This window comes from Diaphorina citri, unplaced genomic scaffold (assembly GCF_000475195.1).
Source record: "Diaphorina citri unplaced genomic scaffold, Diaci psyllid genome assembly version 1.1 scaffold984, whole genome shotgun sequence".
Taxonomy (NCBI): Eukaryota; Metazoa; Arthropoda; class Insecta; order Hemiptera; family Psyllidae; genus Diaphorina; species Diaphorina citri.
The window spans coordinates 74,678-86,861 of NW_007378415.1; the positions used below are offsets into that span (position 1 = coordinate 74,678).

A 12,184-nucleotide genomic window follows, 5' to 3' on the forward strand; every position below is an offset into this window, starting at 1 on the left:
AAAGGAGGAGGAGGAGGAGGAGAAGGATTAGGAAGAAAAGGAGGAGAAGGATACGAAGGAAAAGCAGAAATACCTAGGAGGGAAAGTATGGAAAAGTAGAAAATAAAAAGTATGGAAAAGAAAGTAGGTAATCTAGTTATCCAGTTATTCAACTTCAGTTACGCCCACTTGATGTAAAATTGTGTCCATGTGCTGAGGGTATTGATTGATTTCTATTTATTCTTTACATAAATATATTATAGGTACACCTATCTCTAGTATTTACTTATTCAATGCCTTAGATGGAAAAGCTTAAACAGAAAGGTAAAATATATATATATTTTGGGGGAGGGGTGTCTACCTAATACATGGTTTGTAAAATTTCAAATATGATTAAGAAAACTCCATTTGACTGGAATAAGCTGTGGAGTTTGATGGCAACCGTTAATCTTTGTAAAGGTGCCGATACACTGTTGGACTTTTTCGCTAGACTTGGTCCCGCGAGACCACTCTCTACCAAGTTCGTAGAGAACATACCTATGTTATGGAGCGATTCTTAAAAAAAAAAGCTCTTAGTGTAAGAAAAAGGAAGAAGAAGAAGAAAAAGGAAGAAGAAGAAGAAGAAGAAGAAGAAGTAGAAGAAGAAGAATAAGCTGTAGCATGAGATGAAGAATTAGGTCTGAACAATTAGTACTGAACAATTAGTACTGAACAATTAGTACTGAACAAAAAAAAGCTCTGAACAAAGTACTGCTAGTTCTAAAGAACGCTAACTCACAGTTGTCTATTTTTCAGAAGACCAAAAAAAAAATCCTCGTGATTCATTAAAGAAACACAAGGGCCTATCAGCTAGCAGTGGAATTATTACAGCTAGGATGATGCTTTTTAGATGCATCGGTTGCTACAAAGGGGTTCTATCTAATGGTAACTGAATCTTGAATCACAAAAAACGCATTATTTCGAGTTAGCGCTCTTTCAAAGAACCAGCAGTGCGAATTGCATAAAATCTTGTAACAAATATACTTAATGATTTTTTTATTTGTTTGGTCTTCTTCCTCAGATACAAAGCCATAGTTCACCCGTTCGACTCCCGTATGAAGCGATATCAGAGCCGTTACGTCATGGTGGGTATTTGGATCATGGCCTTGTGTATATCCAGTGTCCAGCTGATTGTGTCCAAAACACGTTCCTTCACTTACGATGGAGAGTAAGTAGAACCATTTTTTACCTCCCAGCAAGGTCCAATAGTAGAACGAAAGTGTTATGGTGGGTTTCACCAATGACTTAATCAGAGATTTCACTAATGGGAGAATTTTCAATCATCAAAAAGGAGCTTTTAATTATCCAAACAGGAGTTTTTAAAAACTCCTCCTTTTTGGATCACTAAAATCTCCTTTTTGGATAGTTAAAAACTCCTTTTCGGACTATTAAAAGCTCTTTTTTGGCCGATTAAAAATTCTCCCATTAGTGAAATCTCTCATTAAATCATTGGTGAAATCCACCATTAGTCTTCACGTGCTAAAGGCCCGTTCCCAGTGGTCACTTGTGTTGTCGTTCGGAAAAAAGTCGTGCCGATTGTACTGGGAACACTCTCGTAATTACATTGCCTACAGGGCATCCGGAAAAAAATCGGATGAAACCCACGACATGTGGTAACGGACCTTAAGGATTAGTAGTAGAGAAAAAATGTAAATATGGCCAATTTTTTTCTCCAAATTAAAATTAAAAAAAAAAAAAAAAATGTGTTAAGTGTAAATAAAAAAAAGTTTCACTTTCACCATCAAATTGGAAAGCAAACAGACTACCGCAAACATTTTGCGTTTAGATACCTCATCCCTGTACCCTTGTGATTTGAACATTCTCTCGAGATTATTATTATTGTGATGAATAAAGAACACCTTTTCATAAATTTGACTTTTTTCGTCTTTTAATATTTGATTTCATTTTACACATTTATATTCAAAAAGGAGACGAAGAAGCCGTAGAAGAAAAAGCAAGAGCAGAAGAAAAACGAGAAGATGAAGAAGAATAAAAAAGACTAGTGAGTAAATTTTCATGCAGAAGAGATGCTTCCATATTCCGATTTGGTAATGAAATTAACTTGGTCAATTCCCAAGAGTAATTGAATTCAAAAGAATTTGCTGGATTTCCAGTTTTTAATAGTTTTTCCTCCAGATTTTAGTGGGTTTTCCTCCAGTTTTAAGTGAATTTTACTCCAGTTTTTGGTGCATTTTCCTCCAGATTTCAGTAGATTTTCCTCCAGATTTCAGTGAATTTTGCTCCACATTTAATTGGATTTTCCACACACACATCCTGGGTAATACACTTTATTCCTACTCTTCACCATCATCAATCTCCATAAATTCAGTCACTCTTTTGTAACTTCCTTCTTCATTCAGTTTTAAGTGAATTTTACTCCAGTTTTTGGTGCATTTTCCTCCAGATTTCAGTAAATTTTCCTCCAGATTTCAGTGAATTTTGCTCCACATTTTATTGGATTTTCCACACTCACATCCTGGGTAATACACTTTATTCCTACTCTTCACCATCATCAATCTCCATAAATTCAGTCACTCTTTTGTAACTTCCTTCTTCATGTACTTAATGTAATAATGTGCTCAGCTTTATAACATAAAAGCGCAAAGTAAAAAAAGCCATCTACCTTCCGAACTAATCTAACTTTCCCAAATAATGTAAAAAGTGTAAAAAAAAAAAAAAACGTAATGTAAAAATCTACTTACCTGCTTTACCTGATGTAATGTATAGGTAGTTACTTTAGGTTTGTGTACACTGGTGGACGAAAGTAATGGACTGCTCTGCTTTCTCTTATTCCTCGAACCCCCTCGTCCGTTTTCTTTGTCCGAAAATTCCCTAAAATTGTGTTCACACATAATCGCCGACCGTCCTTCGATGTTGACTGAAACCGTCCACACTGTCTCGACAACATAGATTCACCTCGTCAATCGACCGTCGACTATGTGTGGACTGTGGACACAGCTTAAGGTCTTCAAAAAAGTTCTTTTTTTTTTCAAAATTAAAAATCACTTTTTGGAACGGGTGATTAGAAAAAAAAAATATCCTCTAGGTAAATCTGAATGATTTTCTGTCATCCAAATCAAATTTCACTGAAAGCATCCCAAGGAAACCATTAAAGGAAAGCAGGAAAATCATTAAAGAAGGGGGGAAAAAATCAGTGATCTTCTAGTTTTGTGCGGAACTGTAGCTTCTTGCATTTCCTCCTAATTCTATTTTAAATCTCTTCTGCTGATTTCCCAGAGGATTTTAATTATAATATTATATTAGGGGAAATCACTGATGGTGCTGATAGCTCAGGTGTCTTGCTAGAGACTTGAAATTTGGTATGCAGCTGTCAAAAGTGACAAGGATGCGACACGAAACTTTTGGTTAAGATCGGTGCAACACTTGGCGGTATTTTGCCGCTTTTTGGCCGTTTTCGGTGTAATTCAATAATATCTCGGGAACGGTATGAGCTAGAGACTTGAAATTTGGTATGCAGTCCACAAATGAGACAAGAATGTAACACAAAACTTACTCTTGGTTAAGATAGGTGCTGCGGCTGGCGGTATTTTGACCGCTGTTTGGCGGTTTTTGACCGTTTTTTGGCGGTTTTCAGCTATACTGACTAAACGGTTGGAGATATTGTAAAAGTTACTATAGAACATAAAAATAAGCATCATTTTAATTTGTTTTCTATTGTGATAGGTATTCATGGTTCTTTCTTTGATTTTCTTTATTCTTCGTTTCTTTGTTTTTGTTATTTTTGTTGTTTCTTGTTGTTATTCGTAATTTTTTCTTCTATTTTTTTTCCCATTCTTCATTGTATTGCATAATTGCATGATTATTTCCGGGAAATAATTTTATAACAATAGGTAATTATAAATACCTAATTTTTTTTTTTTTACATCAAATAAATGGATGCTGGATAAAAAGAGGTACTTTTACCTATTTTAGGGTTGTTCTATTGTTATAGTTGTTCTTTAAACATCAAATAAATGGATGCTGGATAAAAAGAGGTACTTTTACCTATTTTAGGGTTGTTCTATTGTTATAGTTGTTCTTTAACTATTTCGATGTTATGGGGTAGCAGTTGAACTATAGGCAATTACTAGTGGTTGACCCGTCCTTTGTACGGGATCACCACACACACACAAATACACCCCCCACACACACCACACCCATCACACACATCCCATCACACCACACCCACCACCACACACCACATCGTAAAACAGAAAAAAAAAGCTTTCCTACTGACAAAATCAAAGAGAAATCGTTGATAAGTTGATCTCTTCGGTCAATCACCTATTGTTCCATGGATTTCACATGGGTCTTTCGATTGTAATGCTAGTTCGTTCGATTAGGAAAATTAGCCATTTCTTGTTTCAAACTTGTTTGCAATATTTTGTAAAAATCAAACTAATTGTTCAAGAGTATGAATCAAACAGGAAAGTAAACTAATCATAACCAGCCGTGATAGCAGGTTCATTGGGTATGCTGCTGGCTTCCCCGGCCTCGTTCAGGCTAGGTGAAGTTCATGTGAGGAGCTTGTCACCAATTGAAGGGTTGAAGAGAAAAGCCCCTTTTAAGGTGAATAAAAAATTGAAAGAAGAAGAAGAGGAGGAGGAAGAAAAAGAAGAAGGAGGAGGAGAAGAAGAAGAAGGAAGAGGAGAAGAAGAAGAGGAGGAGGAGAAGAAGAAGAAGAAGAAGAAGAAGAAGAAGAAGAAGAAGAAGAAGAAGACGACGGGGGAGATGAAGAAGAAGAAAGGAGGAGAAAGAGAAATAGCAAAAAAGTAGGTAGGTCCTAGGTATTTTTATGAAAAGAAAAATGGTGAGAGAACGAAAGAACGAGAGAGAAACGTAATTGATAGGACAAGGAGGAACGAGGTGAAACTCATAAATTACCGTAAATGTACTGTAAATAATTAAAACGTCGTTTATGGTGCACTTTAACGCCCGTTAAAGCTTTATCCCCTGACGCGTACGTACAGTATGTTGGTCAAATAAACCCGTTTAGGTACCTAATATCCCCCTACAATCCCTACATAATATCATATCCTTACCAATACCTCGCTACACAAATAGAGATTAAGCTCCTAATGGTTTGACACTAAAGCAGTTATAGGGTCTGAAGGACAAGTTATAGGGTCTAAAGGACAAACCCCTATGTGTCACAATAAATTTTCGTGTAATGCTCAACTAGGTATCTTCTCTAAAGGAAATAGATAATTTCGTCTCCTTTGGAGTAGTGGAAACCGGGCGTCGCTTCGCTTCTGGAGGTAGAAACTCACTACCATCACGTGACGTAACGTGATGGTAGTGTGGCTGTTCTGAAAGAGATTATCTACAATCTTATGGGAAATCTTTGATCTACATATATCTTTCTGACTGCCCATGACTTCACGTGACGTGATGGTAGTGCGTTTCTACCTTGACTTTTGACGTTCTTGAACGAGTCAAGTTTCATAATATATAGTGCCTTTCTTATGTAGTCAAGTATATTAGTGCTAAAATATGTAGGTACCTTACAGAGCGCTGAAATTGTACCTAATATCTAGGTACCTATTGAGATACCTATTGAGAATGCAAAATCTGATAATATTTAGATCAAATTCTAGCAACATCTTGAAAACAAAGTCTAGCCATAAAAAAACCGCAATTTAGCCACTTTAGTTAGTTGTAGGGTTCGATTCCCGTCCATTGGGGACTTTATCATAAATAGATAAAGTTCGTTCTCGGAACGGCTAGCTTTCTTCTATCCTGTCTTCCTATTATACTCTCTTCGTTTTCCCACTATCAAAGCTCGTGGAAAAAAAAAAAAAAAAAAAAATTTTTTATTTTACTTTTACATCAAATAAATGGATGCTGGATAAAAAGAGGTACTTTTACCTATTTTAGGGTTGTTCTATTGTTATAGTTGTTCTTTAACTATTTCGATATTATGGGGTAGCAGTTGAACTATAGGCAATTATTTCTACATATATTGTTTTTGATAATCTACATTTCCATTTCCGATCTCATTAGTTGTGCCTGTTCGTCCAGAAATTTCGTTCACGTAAACCCAATTCGGTGAACCAGTCTTGTGTTTGATTAGATTAATTAGTTTATTATTTGAATTTGAAGTCTGGCTGGGGGACTCTATACTCTAATAGAGAGTATTCCAGCGTAGTCTGGCTGGGGGCACTTTACGGGGAGTATACCAGCTTAGTCTAGCTGGGGGACTTACAGAGAGTATACCAGCTTATTCTGGCTGGGGGATTTAAACAGGTGAGTCTTTCTTAATTTATCACAGAATAGGAAGAAAATTACATTTCAAACAAAGAATAGAGAGAAAACAACTGTGAGAGGAACGATATATTTGTTTTTCTCTCCCAAGGAGAATGGGTAGTAATGGCAAGAGGGATTTTCTCCCGAAACAAATGCGAATAGCCGTCGTATCATTTGTTTCTTTTCTCCCTCCCCCCCTCGTCGTTTCTGTCCCATTATTTTCCCCTTTAATGCCCCATTTTTTTCTGTCCGGAGAGGTCGTATCATTTGTTTCTTTTCTCCCTCCCCCCCTCGTCGTTTCTGTCCCATTATTTTCCCCTTTAATGCCCCATTTTTTTCTGTCCGGTTACTGATGTACCTCGCCCATTCTTTCACTGGATGATGGTAACAAAATGTGAGCTCGTTCTTTGTCGGTTAGGGAAGGAATAAACTGAAATTTTTCCAATCAGAGAGAACACCAAAAAAGTAACCCGTCAAAGCATTTGGGAGGGAAGAATACAACGGGAGTTGTGTGATGTTCACACCAGATTTTTCTTTTTTTCTCTCTCTCCCAAGGAGAATGGGTAGTAATGGCAAGAGGGATTTTCTCCCGAAACATATATTTGTTAAAAGCGACGTTAAACAATTGAAAACGAACAACAAACTTGCTCACTCAGTTAAAAAGCCTCAGAAGTTTGTGACGTAGATTGCAGAGTTTTATTTCTATTATAGTACCTATACCTGGTATACACTTAAGTACGTATACAGGGTGAACAACCTGAAACGGCCCCATTGGAAATTAACACATAAAATCAGTTTGTATCCCAATAAAAGTTCCCAGTACTCTTTTAGGGTCAATAAAGCAATCTGTGACTTTCTATGGGGTATCAATTGCTGCAACTTTCCAACTGTCAAGTTTGAGTTAAGGAGTGACAAGTTCGAGACTCACCAGGTACAAAATTAATCACTGTTTTTGCAAAGATTCCTCGTAAAATGTAGATATCTGCCATGAAACAGAATGGTTTATTGACCCAAAAAGTGTTCTGGGGACTTCTTTGGGTCTAAAAACTGATTTTACACGTTTTCCTATGTGTCAGATTGAAATTGAACACTGTATACCAGCTATATTTGGTTGGTAGGTAGGCACAATGAATCCATCAAAGCTGTTTAAATTGTTCTCGTGTTTTCTTCTCAACTTTTGTTCTGAGAAGTAAATGGAAAGTTAAAATTCATCTCGAACTTAGCGTCTGCCTAAAATGCCTTCTCAGACGTAAAGGAAAACTTCCCTTAACTTTCTATATCTAAAGATTCTAAAGCCTGCAGGCACTTTTTGAAGAAGTTACTCACTTGAGCAACCTACCAATGTAAATTAAGTACCTTCCAAGTAAGAAAAACTAATGTATTAAGTGCTTTTTACCTATTAAGAAAGAACTTTGAGTAATTTATGCCTCTTGAACTCATGATCCATATCTAGCTAACTAATTATCTTCGTAACTGAGATTAATTGAAAGGTTTTATTCAAGGAGGGTAAAAAGATAAGGAAGAAAATTAATTTTGAGTGAAAGCAGCCTTAATGTTTTCGATTTCCAATATTTCCATAGAAAAGTATTGAAAGGATTTTTTTACGTTAATGGAGATATGAACATGGGGAACGAATTGAGTCCGAGGTTAATTTTTGCTCAGATTGTCGACAACGGATTAAAAAAAGGTCAGTTGGACTCAATGCGATGGCTCTCGAACATGGTTCTTTTTGGGACTGATAAATAATCAACAACATTCTGCATTAGAAAATCCATTTACCCCCAAAAATGACCAAGGCATCACAGTTAGGGCATTCTGACATAAAAGCCTTTAGTTAACTTGATAAAGGGTTTAATTACTAAGGCCTTACTCGTAAATAAGATATATGTGGAAATTTGTTTTACAGTCGTTCTTACCCTTCACAAAATCTCACATTACACAGTGAACATTAGGCCTAACGCATCTCAGCATTCCTTCCCTCTCTCTTCCCCTCTATTCTCTCCTTTTCCTCTCCTTATAAGAAGGAAAAAAATCCCTCATCCTTCCCGTTCCTTCTCCTTAAGGAAGATTTTCTCCGGAAAGACGGACGGACAAACTCAATTTTTCCAACTCCCAGAGAATACCAAGAAAGTAAGCCGTTAAATCATTTTGGATCGAAACGCTAATCAAAGCCAGAACCTTCCTTTTGACAAGGAACCCACTTAGTACACGCTCGCCTGTATTGCCTTTGACATGCTTATCAGAATAAAAGAGAGGGATATTGGGAGAAAGAGAGAGAGAGAGAGAGAGAGAGAGAGAGAGAGAGAGAGAGAGAGAGAGGGAGAGAGACAGACAGACAAAAGAGAGAGAGAGAGAGAGATAGAGAGACATATACACAGAAAAAAGGAGGGGAGAGGGAATGAGATAATAAAAGCGATAGATTGGGGGATAAGGTAGAGGATGGAAAGAGAGAGTGGAATAGGGGAACGAAATAGGGAAAGAAGGGAGTAAGAAGGAGGAGGAGGAGGAGGAGAAGAAGAAGGAGGAGGAGGAAGGAGGGTTTTAGTATTAAAATTCCGTGAAGGTGTCAAAAATCGAAGGCGCCTAGAAAAAAAAGAAGAACAACTTCAATAAAATTTCAACATCATCTATACCTACCTATGTATATCCGCAGGTACAAAACATGAAATTCAAATTTGTACAGGGGACTGCGTTCAGTGGTGTAGTGGTAAGCACGATGGACTCTGGGTCTGGACGTCCAAGGCAAGTCATAAAATTAAGCGTACTTAGTGGGGTTTGCGACAAGTATTTATGCTTAACACAATTCAATTTCCTTTCCTTCCTTGTACAGGGACTCGTAAAAATTAATGAAACATGTAGGTATTTTCCGATAAAGAAACACCCTTTTCACACCTACACACTCCCATACAAAACAGAAATGTCTGAAGCATACCACGATGAAACAGGTGGAATGAGAAAGAAGAGGAGGAGATAAAATTAAAAATAAATAATAACAATGAAGTGGCGTAGAACCAATGGCCTGTTTTGATTCTGCACTCCCCCACTTATTGCACGAGAAGAAAATTCTAAGAAAATTAGTGAAAATTAAAACGTGGAGTGTCAAGTGCAGACTATAAGATTCGTTCGTGGAACAACTGGAATAAGGCCCGATAAAAATGAGGAAGAAGAAGGTGAACAAATTGGAAAAAGTATAGGAGGAAGAAGATGAACAGAGAATAGTATAAGGAAAGTAAAAAGGAAAGGTGTGGGAAAGTCGAGAAAGAGAGGGAGTGAAGAAATAGAAAGAAAAGGAGAAAGAGGGGTAGGAGAATAAGGAGGACGAGTAGAAGGAATAGGAGCAAGAGGAGGAGGAGGAGACAAAAAGGTGGTAAAGAAATTGAAAGAGAAGTACTCGTCGAAAAGGGTGCTGAATTGTTGATGAAAAAGAAAAAGAAGTGTAAGAAAAAGGAAGAAGAAGAGTCTTCTTCCTTTTTCTTACACGAAGAAGAAGAAAAAAGTAGCTGTAGGATGAAATAAAGAAGGAGGAAGAGGAGGACAAGAAAATGATAAATAAATTGAACCGCAATCATAAAGGCGGACTGATTGCAGATAAGGAATTCCGATCTTGAATCGGAAAGGTTGCAATCAATATGTGACGTCCCCATGGTGGCGAAATATAATGTGGGTGCATCAATGACATTGGTATCTAGCTTTGGTACCTATTCTGGGTACTTGGCATCTACCTTTAGTTCCGCACTTATCTCATCAAATCTCACGTAATATGTATAGTCTAGTTCAGGAGTTTCCAACTTTCATGTGTATGCGGGCCACATGCTACATTCGGAGGTACTTCGCGGGCCACATATGTACACAGGGGAGCACCCAAGTTGGAAACCTCTGGTCTAGTCTATATTTCTATGTACAGAGTGTTTCAAAAGTCCGGGGACCCCTGAATATTTTTTGAACGGCTAAAGATGGGAAGCTGAAATTTAGGGTATTGATTTATCTTTTCAAATACCATTTTTTGAAATAGTCGCCAAATTTTATCCGGAGCCAGGATCGATCCCAGGGGGCCCAACTTTAAAATTTTAAATGAGAACCCCCTACTTGTGATACATCATATCAAAGGTCTTAAAGAACGTAGTACTTTGGTACAAGTTTGAGCTCGATTCGACAACCAGGGACGGAGTTATGGACTATTCAAATTTTCATATTTTCATGTTCTCCCGCCAATAGGAGGAGCACCAAAAATGGAAAATTCATATCGATTGGTGATTTGTGTTTCAAATAGGTCCCACTAATGATTCATATTGAAATTCGGTCCCAAAAATAAAATTTCGAAACATCCATTTTCACCCCCTGAGGCCTTAGGGCCGAAAGTCTAAATTTCATTTTTGGGTCTGAATTTCAATATGACCCATTAGTCGAACCTATTTGAAGCACAAATCACCAATCCATATGAATTTCCCATTTTTGGTGCTTCCCCTATTGGCAGATGAACATGGAAATATGAAAAATTGAATAGGCCATAACTCCGGCCCTGGTTGACGGATCGAGCTCAATCTTATACCAAAGTACTACGTTATTTAATACCTTTGATATGATGTATCACAAGTAGCGAGTTCTTATTTAAGATTTTAAAGTTGGCCCCCCTGGAGCCGCCACTGGCAGAGACAGAATTTTGAGAACCACTACAAAAAATGGTTTTTTATAAGAAATAACTATATGCCAAATTTCAGGTTCCCATCTTTAGCCATTCAAAAAATATTCAAGGGTCCCCGGACTTTTGAAACACTCTGTATTATAGGTACACCTATCTCTAGTATTTAGGTACTTATTTAATGGCTTAGATGGAAAAGCTTAAACAGAAAAGCTTAAACTTTTTTTTGGGAGGGGTGTCTACCTACATGGTTTGCCAAATTTCAAATATGATTAAGAAAACTCCATTTGACTGGAATAAGCTGTGGAGTTTGATGGCAACCGTTAATCTTTGTAAAGGTGCCGATACACTGGTAGACTTTTTCGCTAGACTTGGTCCCGCGAGACCACTCTCTACCAAATTCGTAGAGAACACATTTATGGAGCGATTCTTAAAAAAAAAGCTCTTTTAACGAAAAATTGCAACGCTGAACAATTAGTGCTGCTAGTTCTAAAGAGCGCTAACTCACAGTTGTCTATTTTTCAGAAGACAAAAAAAAAAATCCTCGTGATTCATTGATTCATTAAAGAAACACAAGCGCCTATCAGCTAGCACTAGCAGTGGAACTATTACAGCTAGGATGATGCTTTTTAGATGCATCGGTTGCTACAAAGGGGTTCTATCTAATGGTAACTACATAAATCACAAAAACGCATTATTTCGAGTTAGCGCTCTTTAGAACCAGCAGTGCGAATTGCACAAAATCTTGTAACAAATACCTACTTAATGATTTTTTTATTTGTTTGGTCTTCTTCCTCAGATACAAAGCCATAGTTCACCCGTTCGACTCCCGAATGAAGCGATATCAGAGCCGTTACGTCATGGTGGGTATTTGGATCATGGCCTTGTGTATATCCAGTGTCCAGCTTATCGTGTCCAAAACACGTTCCTTTACCTACGATGGAGAGTAAGTAGAACCATTTTTTACCCCCAGCCCAGCATGGTCCAATAGTAGAACGAAAGTGTTGGTCTTCACGTGCTAAAGGCCCGTTCCCAGTGGTCACTTGTGTTGTCGTTCGGAAAAAAGTCGTGTCGTCCGTGCCGATTGTAGTGGGAACACTCTCGTAATTACATTGTCTACAGGGCATCCGGAAAAAAATCGGATGAAACTCACGACAAGTGGTAACGGACCTTAAGGATCAGTAGTAGAGACAAAATGTAAATATGGCCAATTTTTTTCTCCAAATTAAAATTAAAAAAAAAAAAAAAAATGTGTTAAGGCGTTAATGGAGATATGAACAT

At 37.5% G+C, this 12,184-nt stretch overlaps 1 protein-coding gene across 1 annotated transcript in view; it reads left to right on the plus strand.

Annotated features, from left to right (window-relative positions):
* Positions 1 to 12,184, plus strand: part of LOC103513548 (substance-K receptor-like) — a 48,206-nt gene that overhangs the window by 18,508 nt on the left and 17,514 nt on the right. The window contains exon 3 of the mRNA XM_026826716.1: positions 1,040 to 1,186. Coding sequence (XP_026682517.1) covers positions 1,040 to 1,186 — 147 coding nt within the window. The remainder of the gene's footprint in view (positions 1 to 1,039; positions 1,187 to 12,184) is intronic.